The 20,512-nt window shown below is 27.6% G+C and overlaps 1 protein-coding gene across 1 annotated transcript in view; it reads left to right on the top strand.

Moving 5' to 3' along the window:
• Positions 1-20,512, top strand: part of arr (low-density lipoprotein receptor-related protein 6) — a 110,611-nt gene that overhangs the window by 55,502 nt on the left and 34,597 nt on the right. Inside the window, exons 25-29 of the mRNA XM_087160171.1 lie at positions 1,381-1,634; positions 3,634-3,774; positions 14,486-14,775; positions 16,701-16,927; positions 18,657-18,841. Coding sequence (XP_087016297.1) covers positions 1,381-1,634; positions 3,634-3,774; positions 14,486-14,775; positions 16,701-16,927; positions 18,657-18,841 — 1,097 coding nt within the window. The remainder of the gene's footprint in view (positions 1-1,380; positions 1,635-3,633; positions 3,775-14,485; positions 14,776-16,700; positions 16,928-18,656; positions 18,842-20,512) is intronic.

Genomic DNA, 20,512 nt, shown 5'->3' on the forward strand with positions numbered 1-20,512 from the left:
ATCCGTTACTTATTCTATACTTTTATCAAGCTGTCATTATTTTATTAAGCTAATTTGTCTTATTAACATTTTTATTAATTAACTCTTTGGTGCAGAATTTTTATTCAGCATATTTCTCATACTTTTTTATTATTTTGTATTAATTTAGGTTAAATTAAGAGAAAAATATTATATTTTTAGTATTTTAATTTATGGTTATGAAAATAATACATCATGAAAGACTGATGTCTGTCTCTGGCTTAAAAGCAAAATTTTCCAAATACAGCTTGCTTCTAAACAATAATTTTTTTTAAAAATTTGCACTTATTTAGATCTAAGAGAAACAGCTCTTCATCATTGAAATTTCTTTAATTTACAAAATCGTTTATTGATAAATTTTTGAATAAGAATGAAAGAGAAAAATTTTTAAGCTACTTTTTTTTTGGATTTTATACTTTAGTACAAATATAATTTTGATAATTTAAAATATATTTTTAGTAGCTATTAGACTGGTTTTTTTTAATTAAAAAAATGCTGAAATATATTTTTATTTGTAATTAGATCGTCAGAAAAAATATATATTAGAGAGACATCCCACATACTTCTAAGAGTTAAACTTAACCACCTGTCCACATGAGTTTGATCATAATTGTAATTTTTTTAAATATCACACCCATAGATATAATTTCAATCTTTTTACTATCTCACTCATTGGTATGATTGCAATCCTCAGATTATCACACCCATTACTTTGAACTATTATTCTCATGTTTGTGACTCCTACTCCAAACTGCTTCTGTTTCTCCACCTGGTATCAAAGTGCATGAATATACTCAAAATTTTTCTATATCCTGTATTATCTTAAAATGAATATTACTGCAGAGTTTACCAATCATGCTTTAATATATGCTGTAAAAATCTGTTTTTTAAGAGGGAAAATTCATTTTTATGATGAGTTGGTTTTTATTTTAGTTTGTGTCAGTACTAAATTATTACATCATCGGTTTTTTTAAAGACTGAATTTGATTTTAATTACTATATCAGGTTAAATCACAGCTTCAAAAGTATAAAATTAATACTTCAAAGTGCATAAAAAATGTAGTAATTGATTCGCTTAAACATTAAAAGTTGTTACGCCACAGTGTTTACAAATTTTACAAATTCAAAAATTTTAACACCTGATAATAGATTTTAATTGATCCCCATCATCTTAGAGTTATTTAACCAAGACCTAAATCCATTTGTGCACCAGTCTAATATATATGCCAGAATAAAGATAACAATCGAATAAAAATTGATTCTAATAAATTTTGTATGCATTGGCTCCTTTCAATGTTCTTACCATTTAGTTTAATATTCTTGGTAAAAATTTTTTAAGCTCCATGAATTAATTTTTGTTAGATACATGTACTGGACAGATTGGAATCCTGATCATCCTAGAATTGAAAAAGCTGCATTGGATGGTACACAGCGTATAATATTAATAAACACATCTTTGGGATGGCCTAATGGCTTATCTATTGATGTAGTTGAAAGGAAGCTTTACTGGGGTGATGCTAAAACAGATAAGATTGAAGTCTCAAACCTTGATGGCAGCAACCGCAGAGAACTTGTTTCTGATCAACTGCCCCAAGTTTTTGGATTGTCTTTGCTTGGTAATTTTTTTTAAACATTCGTTTTAGATTGATTATTTACTTTTTTTTAACAGTTTAACATTTATGTTAATAGCATTTTTCTGTTTTAAAATATCTAAGGGTATATAAAATGTCTAGAAATTAATCTTCTAATTTTTTCTTGTCCTTAAAATTTATATTTTGTAAGTTTGTCTATCAATTTGCATATACATTCTTGCTAACCCAAATGATATCACATAATCAAGTAGTTTCAAAAACTAATATACTGTGTTTATTTATTTTTTGTTCTTTAGTAATGATAGTTTTAATTTTTGTTAGTTTTATGATATATGATCTAGAAAAAGAAACATTTAGTTTCATGGTGCCGAACTAATAATCTAATACATTGGAGAAGGTTTTAAATATAGCATGGACAATCTGCTCATTAGACCTGTTAGTATTAAGTTCTAACAAAAAGCAACTAATTAAGCATTTAGCTCATGTTGTGAGATTAGTTTATTTAATGACTATATTTATACATATCTGTTTGCATGGCAAAAATTCATCATTTATGTACTTTTTACCAGTAGCCAAATGACATAAACTGAACATTTCATTACATAAAAATGCTGGTATTTTGTTAATGAGGGTGCAAATAATGCTTGACAGTTACATGTTAAAAAAAAGTTACTGTGGTCACTGTCATTGTTAAAAATTTTCAATGTGTCAAAATTTTAAAAGGTGCACTTGTTTTGAGAAATATTTAAGGGACATTCTAATAAATAAAATATCGTTTTCTACTTTTAAAAAGCAATTTTTTTTATTTGATAAAGTTCTTTTCAAATTTATTTAACAGGGATTAATTTTCATTTTGGTGTATACTCATTAGAGATTAGTTTGGGCTTGCTTTTGGAGATCTGAGGCCCCCTCCAAGCCCAAAATACATAGGAATACTTAGGTCTTAAGCTTGAGATATACGTTGGATAAAAGCCAAACTTTACGTTCCTGCTCTGCAGCCTTTCGTGTCTAAACAAGTCAAATGTGTAGTCAAGTAGTCAAATGTGTTTATGAAAATTTTATCAAGAGTCCAAACCTGAAACCTTCCTTCAGTAAACGAGCAGAGTCCGTCTTATCTCTAACACTCATCCATTCTATATCAAGGTACTGTGTTTTCATATGTGGGAATGTATTAAATTTTTGTTTCATATTTGTTTTAAAAGTACAGTAGAGTCCCGATTATCCGAGCCCCGGTTATCCGAGTTTCCGCTTTAACCGAGCTATCAAATATTTCAAGGATTTTTTTTGTTCTAGTTTATTTTTAAAAAAACCGCTGAAAAATAAATCTGAATTTTATCTTCCAAACACTCAGAAAAACAAAATCCAACAACTTGGTCTGATGAAATTATCGTTAATATCGTCAATAATGATAATGAATCTAGCGAAGATGATGAAGACAGTGAGTAGACAGTGATGAAGACAATAAAATCAACATATAAAAATATCTCATACAGATGGACTAAAAGATATCGAATGTACTATTGAATATATAGAACAACAAAAAGAGGCGACACCAGCCTTCCTGTTATCCGTAAAAAAGGCAAAACATTACTACAGAAAAGCGCCAAAGTTACGTAGAACGAAAAACGCTTAAGGACTTTTTTTTAAGTAAAAACTATTTAATTCTCGTAAAGTATGCTTTTTAAATGTTTTTAAGTAAGCTTTTTAATTATAATATGAATTGTATGTGGTATACTCGTATACATTTTGTATTTCTTAAATATATTACATTTATACCTTCTTTTTTTCTTTCTGTTTTTATACTCTTCGCTTTAACCGAGTTTTTCAGTTATCCGAGTTTGTTGCGGTCCCCATTAACTCGGATAATCGGGACTCTACTGTGTCTTTAAAAAACTGAGTAGTTCATATTAGCAATATATATTTTAAATTAAAATTTGTTTAATATTCAGCAGTTTTTTCAATCGTGTTTAATTAGAATAAATCCTGTTTAAATATTTTTTTTTGTAAATCTATATTTTTTTAGGTGATTATATTTATTGGACTGATTGGCAACGTCGCTCTGTGGAAAGAGCTAACAAGATTACAGGAGGCTGTAGGGAAATCTTAATCGAACAACTTCATGATGTGATGGGTATCAAAGCCATTAATGTTAATGAAGTATATGGTATGCCTGTTTCTGTGTTATTTCAATTTTTTAAAGCTAATTATGTTAATGATATGTATAGTATAAATTATGTTAATGATATGTATAGTATAAATTATGTTAATGATATGTATAGTATAAATTATTTTAATGATGTGTATAGTATAGTTTTTTGTAGTATTATTACTTTTTACTTATTCATTTATGATGTATATGTGATATGTCTGTTTCTATACAGTTCTATTATATTTTTTTTCAATCAAAGTCATTGACATTAATCTATGTAGTACTGGCCACTTCTAACCACCAGTTGAGTTTTCTTTTTTAATTCATAGACCATAATCATCTCAAAATTTTAAATAAATATAGCGTACTTATAAAATTTAAATTATAAATCACTAGTGAGATTGGTTTCCATTAATTTTTTTCTAAGTCAACCAGTAGAACTTTCCACTCCAAACTTCGATTAGAGCTTATGCAAATTATCACTTCTTAAGAAGCAAAGTGATACAGATAGTAAAAGCATGTTGTCTGCATTTCAAGATTTAATAATAATTGAAATCAGGTTTGTCTGTGTTAGATGCAATAAGTTTTTTTTTTTTGAATACTCCCATACTTTTCTTAAAATTTATTGTTTTTCAGAGAAAAAAGTAAACTTTAAAAAATGGCATAAGTAACCTTGGCTTTCAAATTGAATTTTCGAAGAATAATGTATTTCCACATCAGTATCAATAGATCATAATTAGTTTCTTTTAATTTCCATTGGAGTTCAGAAAGACCTCTAATACACAAAAGGGGAGGGAAAACAAAACAGGCGAGGCGAGAAAAGTCTATAAACTCAATAAGTCCCTTGTGCCCCAGTGACGGTGGCACAGATGGCCAAGGTGGTCTACATCCATCTCTTCCTGAAAATCACAGAGCGTGCAGAAAGGGGCTTGTACAACATGGATTCGATGAAGATGTTTAAGGAGGTAGTCGTGTTCAGTGGTCAGTTGAAACTTGCTGACTGCTTTGCATCTTGGCCACATAGGAGGATCTTGGATATTATTCCACCAGATCTTTTCGGAATTTCTCTCTGTGATTTAGTTAATGTGAGATCTTTAATCTTTTTCTTGATTAGGCACTTAGCATTGGTACGAGGGACAGATTTCCTTGATGTTTGTTGGATAGAAGCTCCCAGCTTTTCAACGTAGTCAGCTGACTTGTTACCAGCTATATCATAGTATTCCAGATCAATATAAGTCTGTTTCTAGAATTTCCCTAGATTTAAATATGCTAAATTAACTTAAAAGCATTTTTTGATGCTTATTCATTTTTTATAAAACCTGTATAGAATCTGTGAATGCAAAATATTCTTTTCCTTATCATAGTTTTTTTTAAGAGTAGAAACTTTTCTATTAAAAATTGTATGTTGATTATTATTAAGATTTGAAAGTGTAGTAAAATTTAAGAAGTATTTTAAAATCTTATTTTCTAAAAACTTATATGACTTAATTGAGTTATTTTCAATTAAAAAGAAGAATTTTTTTGTAACATTGTGCCCATTCTACATTTCATTCCTTTTAAATTTTGACTGTTGCAATAAATATTGTAGTTTGTGCTAACTTATACCTTTGCAACTGTGTCAGGATGGCCGAGAGGTCTAAGGCGCCAGATTTAAGTTCTGATTCTCGAAAGAGAGTGTGGGTCCGAACCCCACTTCTGACAATAGGTATCTTGTTGTATATAATAATAGTTTTTGTGCAATTTTTATTCATATGTTAATATTAAATTCAGAATTTTAACAGATACTCGAAAAGTGGAAAAATATTTATTTCATAAAAAGAAATTGATCTGAAACTTAAATGTTTATAAAATATGTGTTAACTGTAACTTGCTATTCATACAATTTAATAAGCTAGTAGAGGGCAGTTGTTTTTTATACTTAACCTCTTCACGTGGGCGCAAAAATAAGAAATCGAGATCCTCTGGTGGGCTCTTTTTGAGACTGGGGGATGAATTCAAGAAAGGGAACCGCTAATCCCTAAAACAAGTCAAATGATGGGTGTTAAGCATCCCCGAGAGTTTTATTCCCCCTCTGTTATTCTAAACACCATTTGCTGTCTTTTACACCACCCCGGTTAGGGTAATAGAAATACCACTGGTGGAGAATTCCCTTTTTTTGTCAACTAAAAAAGCGCGGGAAAACTTCTTTGGTGGTTTTATACAATTCAGCGTAAAAAACTACATTCCAAATGTCACATGTTGACTATTTATAGTGTTTTCCAAACAGTCAGAATCAGTGTGGTGTGTCACAATTTTCTCATTTTATTGTTTTAAATTCTAAAAACAAATAAACCTAATCACAGTTTTAGAAAACTTTTCATTACGCTAGCTATAAAAAAATTATGCACGCATATATATATGCTGTTTATGACAAATAAAAATAAAGAAAACTAAAGATTACGAAGTCAATATCTATATTCTGTTCTAAACTATATTAACAATTAAAATCTCCATCCTCTGAGTAATTTTATTGTATTTTTTTAATTTCTATTAAATGTTATTTAAAAAGTTTTTTTTTTTCGTTCCATCAAACATTTTTCATCATATATTTAACTTAAAATTATTGTAATTGTGGTATGTCATTGCTCACTGTTTTACATCAATACTTTCAACGTATTATTATGAAACATTTCATTGTTTAATATATAATAATATTATTACTCATTTGAATAATAGCTAAAAAAACCTTTGTTTTTTGGGATACTTTTTCAACAGGTAATTCAGTTTTTGAAAATTTCAGTTTGATTTCGCTGGAGATATTTATATCAGTTTTTAAAGTTATATCTATTTTTTATAAGCTCTTTGATGCCATATTAAAACGATTGGTTTATTTGTAAGTTTACTCAAAAAATAAAAAGCTAATGAGGTGTACAGTGATCCTAAACACTCTTTTAATGAGTTAAAAATCATCGGAAATTTTGAGGACCAAAGAAGAAAGCTCAGTTTATATCCATTTTTCACATAAATAACAGATAGATCGTCCTCTCTTGCAATTTGAGGGTTACTATGTTTTAAGTGTGAAATCTGTTCTTCCTGAGAGTTACTACGCATTGAAATTGGTTCAAAATGAGGAAAAACCATTTTTGTTTGCGAGTGAAATCGATTTTTCTTTGAACCAATTTTTATGTGCACAAAGAGTTCTTTTTCGTGATCTTAATTTAGTTAATTTTATTTTATTTTATAACCGTCGTTGAACAGCCGACCCAATTTTTGGGTTTACGACTACTAATGTTCAATTCCGTAGACTTGTCATTTGGACAAGAGAACTCCTGGATCAAGTATTGGGAGAAATTTGCCTTCGTGGAGGACTTTCTGATGAAACTAAAACGCATTTGCGTTGCTTGGAGAGGAAGACCACGAAAACCTCACACGGTTAGACTGACTGCAAGGGGATTCTTACCCATGATCCGTCTACCACTGAGGAAATTTCACATCAGCACTGTGGTCGGTGCAAGTCGGATGCGGAATTCGTATCGACCAGCCTTAGCCGGAATCAAACCCCTGTTCACCTCATTGGAAGGCGAACGCTCTATCCCCTGAGCCTTCACGGCTCTAATTTAGTTTATTTTAAATATCAATATTATTCATTATAAATATTTTACATGTATATATATTTTAAATATTATAAATATATTATAAATATTTTACAATATTTTACATGTAAAATATATTTTCTATGTTTTCGAAATTGAAATCATAAACGCTATTTTTAACTTTTTTTACGAAACCATTTTACTTTTGTGGCCGCTTTCATGCTTTTTTCCTTCACTCTACTCACAGTTCACCTTTTAAATATAGTTTCTATAAATTCTTTTGGTATCTCAGCTTTGAATCTTTTTATAAGTGTGCAGCTGAAATTTTGAACATTAAAATTCTATAAATCTATTAGTTGTTAAGTAAGTTGAAGTCAATTGAGAATAATATTTTTAAATATTTTTTTAAATATTTAAAAAATTAAAAAAAAAATATTACATATGTAACGCAGTTTCAATAAAGTGCTTGCTTTTCATGAAATTTGCAACAAAATAAAAGAAATGAACCCTATTGTTATATGCTAATCATTTGCAACTGAAGCATATCAACTGAAATATTTATGAGTTTTCGCGTTTTAAGAACTATTTCAAAAATATATAAAGGAAGTTGAAGAAAAATATTGTTAGAATTTTAGAACGCATATTAGATTCTGATCAAGAGTTCACGGGACGAAGGTGCTAAGAAACGTGTTATAAATTTAGAGTTCGCTTAACACAAAAATTTTTTTTTTATTGTAATGGTTTAAACTATTATATGCTATTTAGAAAATTAATTTAAAAATTCTGTATCATTATTTTTAAATAATTAACAATAGTTTATAATTTGAAATCTTAAAAATTTATAAAATAAAAGAATTCATTTGATAACATAATTTTCAATCGAAATGACCTTGATTTTTGCAAGAGAGGGTCTTCCAAATTAGCCAGGAGTAAGGGCAGATTTACAATCTTTTACCTCGCTTTTTTATTATTATTATCAATAATAATAACAATAATAAATAAATGAATCTGATGAATAAAGAGAAAAATTATTTATCACTTATTGAAGTGACCGGTATTTTTCATAAGTCGATAGATGAAAAAGTTGAAAATCAAATTATTAAGTCAAAGAGTTAATATCAAATTAAATTTCCTAAATTGTCTTGCATCGGATATGACTTAAATCGCTTCACTGGTAACAGACTTATGAAGACAGTGACTCAGTCTAAACAATGACTAGTTGCATTTTAAATAGTTTAAAAATTAATATGTGGTTGAAAGTCTTCTTGTAAAAAACTTTTGATTGAAATTAAACGTAAAATGTTTAACAAAGTAACTAAAATTACAAACATTAATTTGAGTATATTATATATTAGATAGCAACAATTATAGAGACAATTAATTTTAAAAATTATTTAAATATTTGTATTAAATTTTACATTTCGACTTAATAATTCAAATTTTGTTTTGAGGAAAAAGTTGCAATTAAAGTATTGCAATAATAGCAGAACAGAAAACAAATTGTTTTCATCATTTTCATTTAATTAACTAATTGATTTTAAGTATAAATATTTATAGATATTTAAAAATTGCTTTTGTGTGATATGTGCTATATGTTGATAAGCAATAAAAAGTGGAAAAAGCGTTATACGTGCTAATGGATGGAATGTGTGTAAATAAGAAGATAGGACTTTTTATAAGAAGTCGGTATGTGAAATGTCTTGTTACCCCCACATTTTTACGCTGAAACCAATGATACCACCGAAGAAGATTTCCCGCGCTTTTGCATAACTCAAAGAGCAGCAGAAACCTATGATCTCTATGATCCCTTACCAAGTGGTAGAAACATTTACTCTACATTCCAACTTTTAGTTCGGATTGTTCGATATGCTCCTTTTTTCAAGTGCGTGAATTTTCGCTGATATGTATATCTATATTTATTTTTTCTTTGTGTATTCATGTAAAGTTTAAAAATTATGTTTTTACTTCATAATATTTTTATTTAATTTGTTAAATTTGTTTTTGATTTTTTATGATTTAAGGTTATTACCTTTATCTTAAATTTTTTAAATATCATGCCTAAAAGGAAGTATTTGACTCAAGAAGAAATCGAGATCCTTGTTGCTCGCTGGGATGAAATCAGCTCTGATGATTGTGCTGATAGTGACTCTGATTGTGAAATAGAAATAGAAGAAAATTTAGAAGATATTAGGCATGATAGGTTTTTTGCGCATGACACCAGTATACTCTCCCAAGCAGAAGAAAATAATTTCTCAATTGCAACAAACGGAGGAAAATCCTTTTTATGGAAAGATGTGGAATTCCAGAATTCAAACAATATTTGTAAGCCTACTGTGCACCCTTTTATATCTGCCAGAGGAATCAAAATTAATATGCCAGATAGTTTTAAGGATGTGGATTATTTTTTTCTTTTGTTTGATACTGATTTATTAGATTTGATTGTCGAAGAAACAAACAGATATTTCTATCAAAGGAAAAATAAAATAACAGGCGATCAATTATCTGAAAAGAAACGATCCCACCATGCTGAATGGAAGGATTTAACACAAATGGAACTTTTATCATTTTTTTCGTTGTGTCTGCTCAGTGGACATTGTATTAAAGACACTATTTCTGATTATTGGACAAAACGATCTTCCTTAGAAACTCCATTTTTTAGAAATGTTATGAGCCTTGATAGATTCAAGCAAATACTGAGTAATTTGCACTTTGCAAATAATGACGAAGCTCCAGACAAAACCAATGCGAATTACGACAGACTATGGAAATTGAGAAAATTATTCGATAAGTTAATTTCCAACTTTAAAAATGCCTATACTCCAGAACAAAATTTGGTTGTTGATGAGGTTATAGTTACATTTAAAGGTCGAGTAGTTTTCAGACAGTACATTCCAAAAAAGCACAAACGCTGGGGCATTAAAATTTATAAACTTTGCGACGAAACTGCCTATACTTTGGATATGAGAGTCTATCTAGGAAAAGACAAAGCAGAATGCTCGCCAGGACAAAGTTCGGCGTCATCTGTCTTAAATCTTATTAAGGACTATGGAAATAAAGGGCATAATTTGTTTGTGGATAATTTTTTTTCATCCCCTGAATTATTTGCAGAATTGAGGGACACTCATCAAATCAACAGTTGTGGTACAGTTCGAAAAAATCGAACAAATTTTCCTAAGGACTTATCATGCTTAAAAAAAGGAACAGTTAATGCCAAGACTTCTAATGGATTAATGGCTGTGTGTTGGAAAGATAAGAGAGAAGTGTTTGTTCTTAGCAGCATGCATGCTGCAACAGCTGAAAACTTATCAACTGGAGAAGACAATAACAAAAAGCCTTTGGTTGTGCAATGCTACAACAAAAATATGGGGTTTGTCGACCTTAGTGATAGAATGGCAAATTCCTATGGTTTCTCTAGAAAAACCCAAAAATGGCCGATAAAGCTGTTTTTTCACTTATTGAATATAGCTGTTTTAAACTCATTTATTTTGAAAAAAAAAAATTTAAAATTGATCATAGAGATTTCCGCATTTCACTAATTGAACAATTAATAGGACTTTCTCTAAACAATTCATCATCTCCAAATAGAATTATAAACAAATTCTGTTGGTCATTGGCCCGAAAAATCTCTGAAACGGAGACGATGTGTCCAATGTCAAAAATCAAAAATAGAGAAAAAGACAAATGTACAATGCAAAGCTTGTGGCTTAGGACTTTGTTTAGGACAATGTTTTGAAGAGTATCATATCACTTAATGATAGTTTATAGGATAAAAGAAATGGGTTTGTAAGAAATTGCTCTGAGATTCCTTAGATTTTTTTCCATTATTATTAATCAAAAGTTGAACTTTCTGTTGATTTAAACTCTATGCATAAGGTAGCACTATTTCTTTCATTTGACATGTTTAACATTAAATTCTGTATGATATACATTTAACTTTAAATTCAAAATGTTCATTTTATAGTTTGCAAGAAGTTGTAATAGTAGTATTTTAGTAATATATTTTACGGTTTTTGCAAAAAAATGTTATTCCTTATTTCAGTTTTATTTTTTAAATTCTTTGAAATTTTAAAATTTGACTATAAATTCAGCATTGAAAAAAATTTTTCTGAAATTTTTTTAATACTAGAAGCTATTTGTTCCCTGCTTCGCATATATTCTCTAAATTCAAAAAAATATTTGAAAATCATTTTCTGTGTAAACTTTAATTTCAATTCCTGTTTTGAATAACGAAGTCATTGATATATTAGAATTATTTTTTCAGTAAAAAGTAATGTTCATTTTATTAAATATATACAAATAATATATTCTTCATAGTGAAATATTAGTTGAGTCATATCTGATATGTTATGTGAATAAATAGGAATTTTTTTAAAACTTTTATTTAAATTCTTGTTTTGAATAACGAAGGCATTGATATTTTGAAATTATTGTTGTAGGAAAAAGTTATGATTATTATATTCAATATATACAAAACATGCATTCTTCATTGTAAATTATTATTTAAGGATCATATTATATTTCATGTAAATAATAAGAATTTTTTTTAAAACTTTTATTTCAATTCTTGCTTTGAATAACAAAGATATTGATATTTTGAAATTATTGTTGTAAGAAAAAGTAATGTTTATTATATGAAATATATACAAAAAATGTATTCTTAAAAGTAAAATATTAGTTCAGGGTCATATTATATGTTATGTTAACAAATAGAAATTTTTTAAAAAACTTTTATTAAAATTCTTGTTTTGAATAACGAAGATATTGATATTTTGGAAATTATTGTTGTGGTAAAAAGTATTGTTTATTACATTAAATATATACAAAAAATGCTTTCTTCGTTGAAAATTATTACTTAAGAGACATATTATATGTTATGTAAATAATAGGAATTTTTTATAAAACTTTTATTTCAATTTTTGTTTTGAATAACGAAGAGATTGATATTTTGGAAATTATTGTTGTGGTAAAAAGTTAAGTTTATTATATATTATATATATAAAATATGCATTCTTCATAGTAAAATATTTCTTAAGAGTCATATTATATGTTATGTTAATAAATAGGAAATGTATTTAAAACTTTTATTAAAATTCCTGTTTTGAATAACGAAGATATTGATATTTTGGAAATTGTTGTAGGAAAAAGTAATGTTTATTATATTAAATACAGTACAGAACCCGTTATCCGGAAATCAGTAAACCGGAAAACCAAAAAACCGGAACGAAATTTGATAAATTTTCCCGCCATTTTTTTTTTAAATGTTTTTTTTTCCTCATAAGATTTCAGGATTTTTCTTTCTTTTTTGGAAGATGTTTACGTTACCATCATTTTGGAAATAATCATTAGTGTATTACTTCGTTTTTTCAAGATTATTTCCAAAAAAAATTTTTTTTAGTTGGGTTTAACAATTAAAAAAACGGCTTTTTGTAGCGATTCAGAAAACCGGAAAAATCAGTTATCCGGAATAGCGATGGTCCCGATCGTTCCGGATAATCGGTTCCCTACTGTATATACAAAATATGCACTCTTCATAGTAAAATATTTCTTAAGGCTCATATTATATGTTATGTAAATAATAAGAATTTGCTTTAAAACTTTTATTTCAATTCTTGTTTTGAATAACGAAGATATTGATATTTTGAAATTATTGTTGTAGGAAAAAGTAATGTTTATTATGTTAAATATATACAAAAAATGTATTCTTCATAGTAAAATATTAGTTGAGGGTCATATTATATGTTATGTTAATAAATAGGAAATGTAAACTTTTATTAAAATTCTTGTTTTAAATAACGAAGATATTGATATTTTGAAATTATTGTTGAAGGAAAAAGTAATGTTTATTATATTAAATATATACAAAATATGCATTCTTCATAGTAAAATATTTCTTAAGAATCATATCATATGTTATGTAAATAATAAGAATTTTTCTTGATACTTTTATTTAATTTCTTGTTTTGAATAACGAAGATATTGACATTTTGAAATTATTGCTGTAGGAAAAAGTAATGCTTATTATATTAAATATATACAAAAAATGCATTATTCATAGTAAAATATTACTTAAGGCTCATATTACATATAATTTAAATAATAGGAATTGTTTTTAAAACTTTTATTTCAATTCTTGTTTTGAATAACGAAGACAATGATATTTTAAAATTATTGTTGTTGGAAAAAGTAATGTTTAATATATTAAATAAATACAAAAAACGTATTCTTCATAGTAAAATATTAGTTGGGTCATATTTTATGTGATGTAAATAAATAGGAATTACTTTTAAAACTTTTATTTCAAAAAAATTTTTTCACAAGAAATGCAGCAATTATAATCAAAATTTTAAAATTCCATTAGCTGATTTTATAAAACGAAATTAAAACAGAACCTAAAAAAGCTTTATTTTTTAAGTTTCTGTAAAATATATTGCTTTTATATTTTATTTCAATTTGAGTTAATTCACTTAAAAGAATGCTTTTCGATTCTTGATATTCCATATTTTTTATGTACTTTTGAAAATATTCGTTGAATTAAATTTGTAATAAAAAAATTATTTTTTTCAAAAAATGGCCTAAACTTGAACAAAAAAATTTATACAAAAAAATAGCAACTTTTAAACTGACTAAAAAAAACTTAAGAAAACGGCATACAAACAAGCAAGTACCCGAACTTGGAATAGATGTTTGAAAGTAGGTGGGAAAAGTAAAGAAACTTCTCCCCTTAACTTAAAAAGGTGAGACCTCTCGTATAGACTAAAACAATAAAACACATCCCCCTGTAATTTGATCCTCTGTCTTAACTGCGGTGGAGTTGTCACATGCCCACCAGTGGAACCCAAGTTCAGATGTGACAACTGCTGTCACAGCCCCCTGGAAAAGGTTAACTATGCATAATTTAGTGTGTTTTTATTCTAGTTTCTTGATCTAGATGAAGTGTATGCCTATTGTATAGTAATCCATTATTAATGTAATTTTAATGCTAATTTTTTTTATTAGTAGTAGACTTTCATTTTAGATAAATTGCTGTTAATTTAAATCATTTAATTTTTTCTTCATTAATAGTTACCATTTTAACCTTGGTCAACTTTTCATAAAACAATTTTCAAATTTATTTTTTTAGTTGTTGCTGATGCTGTCATATTGAATTCTTTTAGGTACAAGCCCTTGTGCAAATAACAACGGTAATTGCTCACATTTGTGTCTAAATAGACCAGGAAACAATTACATATGTAGTTGTCCCATTAGTTTGGAACTTTCAAGTGATAATAAAACCTGCATCATACCTGAAGCATTTCTTTTATTCACACGGAAAGACAGTATACGGAGAATATCTTTAGAATCAAATCATGTTGATACAATTCCCTTGTCTGGAGTTGAAGAAGCAAATGCAATCGACTATGATATCAGTGATAATCGTGTTTACTGGACTGATATTAACAAACGGGTAAAATGAAAGTTTTATTATTTTTAACTGCCAATATTGTGTTGAAAAGGTTGGAAGGAGTAAAAGGAAAGTTTTATGTGCCTTCAGCAGTTATAAAATTTTCTCCTTCATTTCAATATTTCTTTGTTGCATTATTTATAATAACTGCATTTCTCTTTAAGTGTTTTTCATTCTAGTGATATTATTTTTATAGTTTTAAAGCTGAGCCAATTATGAGGAAATTATGTGGTTGTGAATTTAGATATAAAAGGGTTGCCCAAGAAAAAGTGGACACATTAGATAGTGTCTGAAAAACAGCAATCATATCAATGTCACCGTTCAGGATTATAATGAAAGGTGCGGCTATATCACTGGCAAATGATTAAACAGTACAAATGAATGCATTTTAAGTGAATGTAAAGTCGTGCTAAGAAGGATGTGTCTATAACGGAATTGTGTGAATTAGAATGATTTGTAGTTACAGAAGGTAGTTGTACCAGTATTTTGTTTTTACAGCAGATATCAAAAGTTTTAATTTTTAGAACAAACAACTGCAACAAATTCATTTGAGATTATAGTGCTTGCTTTGCAACTTGGCAATCTGATACTGATGTTCACGGTTCTGGAAAACTTTAACACAATTTATTTATAGTGGTTTGCCTTAGACAGGGTTTGCTAAAGACTACCTATTTGACTATAAATGTCTACATTATGCTCATCTTACACTAAAAATCATACTGTGTTTGTTGTTCTTTTCGGAATGCATCGATTTTAGCATGATTTTACCTTCACTTTAAATGTTCCCCGTTTAATCAGTTATATGCCACTTGCAGTGATTGCTGAAAGGTGACACTGCTGTTGCGATTGTACTTTTGAAACAAGGAAGTAACTTTAAGAATTTAATAAACATTTTTGGTGTGAAATTTAAAAAATAGTGTTGAACTGGCAAAAGTACAAAATTAATCTTTTTATGCATCTACCTTCTATAGTTATGAATTGCTTTAATTGTCTACTTTTAAAATAAAGCTTGGGTTGCAGATTGGTATATCATAGGTCGATTACACTGTACCCTGTTTTAAATCTTTGTTATGATTTTGCATAATTTTCAAGATGGCTATTGAACAGGGAAAAGTCAGGGAATTTAACAAAAATGCTCAAAAAGTCAGGGAAAATGAATTCATTTGAATTTGAAGGAACCTGAATGTCCATTATTTTTTTCCAAAATGATTTGTCTGGTAATGCCTATATATGTTTAAAAATTTATATTTTCATCCTTAATGGTAAATATAATTACTTTGTGATATATTTTATATCTAAGAATAATGAACTGTAACTGAAGAAATAACAGTAAAGTTTATGACATTGGTTACAAAATTCAGGAAAATTCAATGAAATCAGTCTGGAAAAATCTGAGAGCTTTTTTTTTCTAAGTGTTTGTGGCCAACAATTTTGTTTATACTCTTAATTTATAAATTTTTAGCAGTTATCTAAAATGTTTTTAATATTAGAGAATAAGTACATGTTAATTGTGTTTACCTCTGATAAGCATTTAAATAAGTATATTATAAAGCATTTTTAACATTGTACATTATCAACCAATATATTTGCATGATATATTATAATATACAGGTTGTAATATGTAGATTGCTATGTATTATACAATATCAACTTATATATTACAACCTATATATTATTCTTTAATCAACATATATGCTAGTTATGACATAAGTAGACCAGCAGTGTTTGCTAAATTTGCTCTTTTATTAATTTTGGGTACTCAAACAATATTATGAAATTTGAAAATTACTCTTATTTCTTTTGATTTTGTAAATCTAGACTTATTCAATCAAGTCAAATTCTTGCACTGTTAGTAAAAGTATCTGTAGTTTATTTATCATTTTGGAACACACTTTAATTTATTTCCATATTTTTTCCTTATTACTTAGACAATCAACAGAGCTTTTATGAACGGAAGCAGCGTAGAGATAATTGTTCAGATCGGCCTCAACTATCCTGAAGGAATGGCAGTAGATTGGATTGCTGGAAACTTATATTGGTCAGACATGGGACTAAACCGCATTGAAGTAGTTCGTTTAGATGGCTCTTCACGAAAAGTTTTACTACATCAAAATATGGATGATCCTCGATCAATAGCTTTAGATCCAGCTGAAGGGTAAAATGTTTTTCTTTTTATAATATTCTTTTTTTTTCAGGGGTCAGTTTAGACTTTCTAGTTTCATATTGAAAAATTCTACAGGTGTAATTTCTAGTTTTTCTTGTGCAAAAAAAGAGCAAATTTGTTTCAGGTTTATGTCATTCAGGTTCTTGTCAATCTTAATCTGAAAAAAAAAATTGCATATTTGCTTCATATTAAAACTGAAATAACAGTGAGATATAAGTGTCAAATTTTATGGAGTATTATAGGGGTTAAGTTAGACTTTCTATTTTCACACTAAAAATTAATTATTTTAAAAAGTCATACAAAAATTATATGAAATTTTTCTTTTACGAAAAAGATTCTTTCAATAATCGGGTTGCCACTCCACAGGGAGAATAGAGAAAACCTGAAAAATACAGGAAATTTAAGAATCACCTAAAATAACAGGAAAAATGCAGGGAATTTTGAGTTTTTCTTTAGAAACTAAGAAATTATAGGAAATTTTGTTTCTTATTTTCGTCTTTTAAAAAATGGTAACCACTCAAAGTGCAACCTATGGGATATTTCAGCTATATTAAACTATTTCATTTTCTTTAGCATTATTTGTTTTAAGTATGTTCAGCGGTTCTTTTTTCGCAAATGTAGCTAGTATAATTAGCCCAATACAACTCATATAAAACACAGTGATTGTTTTTCCTCTTAATATATTGTGTATAATACATAGGGAATTTTTTTTCCAGATTTGAGTGGCAACTCTGACTAGTTTTGTATAAAATTGCTTTAATTTTATTATATTTCTCAATTTGATAATCTTTATGGGAAAACGAAACCAGTGTTTGTATTTACTTCATATTAAAATAATGTTAGCCAAAATAGCAGTTAGATATAATTCAATAAGATCACCCTTCTCTTAATGTTTTTTATTTCATATGTTTCACTCACTATCTATTTAAGAATTATTAAAGCTGTGTTTAAATTACCAGATATTTGTTATGATTTTAAAATTATCTGGTGAAAACTGCATAATAATTAAAGTTTTTAGACTTCTTAAAAACTTTTTATTTTGGTAGACATAATTACTCATCAATTAAGACTTGTGTTACATAGCTTGATAATTCATTCTTATCAATCAATAAATGAAAGAATGCATGCATAATATTTTTTTTTATTTGGTAGATTTGGTTATTTTCTATTTATTTTATAATTTATAACTCTTCTAGCATTAAAAGTAATGCTATTTTTATTCAAGCATTTTACTAGTGAACAACTTTAATTTTAATGCTTTTATCTCATAAGAAATGAAATTATATTCAGAAGTTTAATAGAATTTTATATTTTTGATAGTAAACTAAAATCAATGTTTTCTAAAAAATATTAGTTATTTTTTTTACAATTATTTTTTGCACAAGCTGTTTATGTATTAAAGTTTACAAAAAGGAAAACTTAAATTTCTCTAATTCTCTGCTACTCAGTATTGAAAACTTTATTAATTCTGACTATGAATTTAAATCTATTTTATTTCATTGTGTGATCGAAGGTAATTAGATGCCTGATTTTACAAACATCACTTTAATAATAATATATTTAATGTTTATTTTTCACTTCAAAGCTTGCAAAAACTTGCTAACTTAATCTTAAGTTTTACTCATTGTTTTTATTTTATTAGAAAAAAATCTCGTATTTTTTATTGAATTTAATTTTTAGAAGAAAATCTTGTTTAATTTTTACTGAATGTATTTTTTAGCTATATGTATTGGACTGATTGGGGCTTAAGTGGACGCATCGAACGAGCTGCAATGGATGGCACTTACCGAAAAATTCTAATTGGGAACCTAGGTAGACCAAATGCTATAACCATTGACTATCTTGGAAGACGACTTTATTGGATTGACGTTGATGCTAGAAAACTTGAATCTTCCAATTTGTTAGGTTATTATTGATGATTTTTTAAAATATGTTTTAAATTGGACCCATTTTTTTTTTTTTTAAATGCAATCAAGTGTGATGATCATTGGAGAACAAACTTTTTGTTATATTTATACAAATACTTTTTCTTGCCTAATTCGGATGTTGGGATTTTAAATATTAAATTAGTTTTGTTCCTAAAGCTTCTGATTTTTTTGAAAAATGACCTTTTTAGTCCATTTTTTATTAAAATCTTTAAGTTTAAAAATGTTATATGTAACAAGGGGTCGCATAAATGTTGTAACACATTTCTAAGAGAGTTAGGGCCTGATCAAGATTAAAATTGCATAGGAACCGATCCCCAAAAATGTTTATGGTCATGACTAGTGGTGCTTCTTTGCTATAATCTGTTCAGAAGCACACAGAGAAACAATTTATAATAGGGAACTGTTGGTAACCAGCGGAATTCCTGGATATTGGTTCCTATGCAATTTTAATCTTGATGATGTGCCATAACTCCCCTAGAAGTTTGTCATGACATTTATGCAAGCCCTATTATATATAACTTTTTTAAATTTGTATATTTTGACAAAAATCTATTGAAAATTACAGTTTTAGAAAAATTGTAGCTTGGAAAAAGAAACTGATTACAGATTTGAAATCAGTGATGCAAAAGTATCTAAGATCTGTTAAAAAAATATAGTGCAACAGAGAACTTAAGAAAAAAAAAAATTGTTCTTGAGTGTAATAATTATAAAATGTGATTTTTTTTTGTTTTTTTTTTGTTGAGTAATTAAATGAAATAAAGTAAAACAAGCAGGCATAAAAACAAAAATAATATAGTTATCATAGATGAGTAATAGTTTAGGTACTATAAACAAGTACCATCTGTGTGAAGCAATAGAATTATTCTTCACCACTTTATTGATAAAAGTACTTATTATAGTACCAAAAAAAGTAATCTGTCTCTTTTAACTGCATTATTTCTCCTTTCATCTGTTGCTTTACTTTATTTAATACTACTTCACAAAAATATTTTTTGTCTTTTGTATTTGATTGATGTTTGTAATAATTATCCTCATTCATTATTCATTACTCAAGTATTTTTCTGTTTTAAGGTTATATCAGATTAAGTTATCAGTGTTGTTAAGCTATTATCTAATTATTCCTTTCTTAAAATACAGCTTATTTATGTGATTTGTAATTTATTTATGCCTAATTCTAAGACAAGTTTGCAATATTGAAAAGTTTCACATCTGTAAAATATTGTGACATAGGTGTAGAATCTCCCTTTTTTTAACAGACACAATACTGCAGAAGAAACTCTTCATGGCAAATTCTCTTCAATAGTTATTTAAAATTCAAATAATTTAAAAAAAAAGTTTAGACCAAGAATAATTTATAAGGTTTCAAACACTGAATTTTTTTTCTTCAAAATATCAAAATGCAAAAAATTTATGAAAAGTGTTATGAAAAAGAGAAGTAATATTGTCATTAAATTTAGGAAAATTGATCTGGAGCAATTCACCCTTGAGGAAAAGGTAATTTTAACTTTCCCAATTTCCCGAGTATAATCATTTATTTTGTTGCCAAATGAAACATTTTGTTGGTTCATTGATGATTGGCAATTGATGACCAATGATTTTTCATAGCTGCTGATGCTACTTTCAGGGCTGATTGTGCTCCGTAAAAAAT

The sequence above is a fragment of the Parasteatoda tepidariorum genome, chromosome 3 (genome assembly GCF_982258835.1).
Source record: "Parasteatoda tepidariorum strain Cologne lab strain chromosome 3, Ptep-v5.0, whole genome shotgun sequence".
Classification (NCBI taxonomy): Eukaryota; Metazoa; Arthropoda; class Arachnida; order Araneae; family Theridiidae; genus Parasteatoda; species Parasteatoda tepidariorum.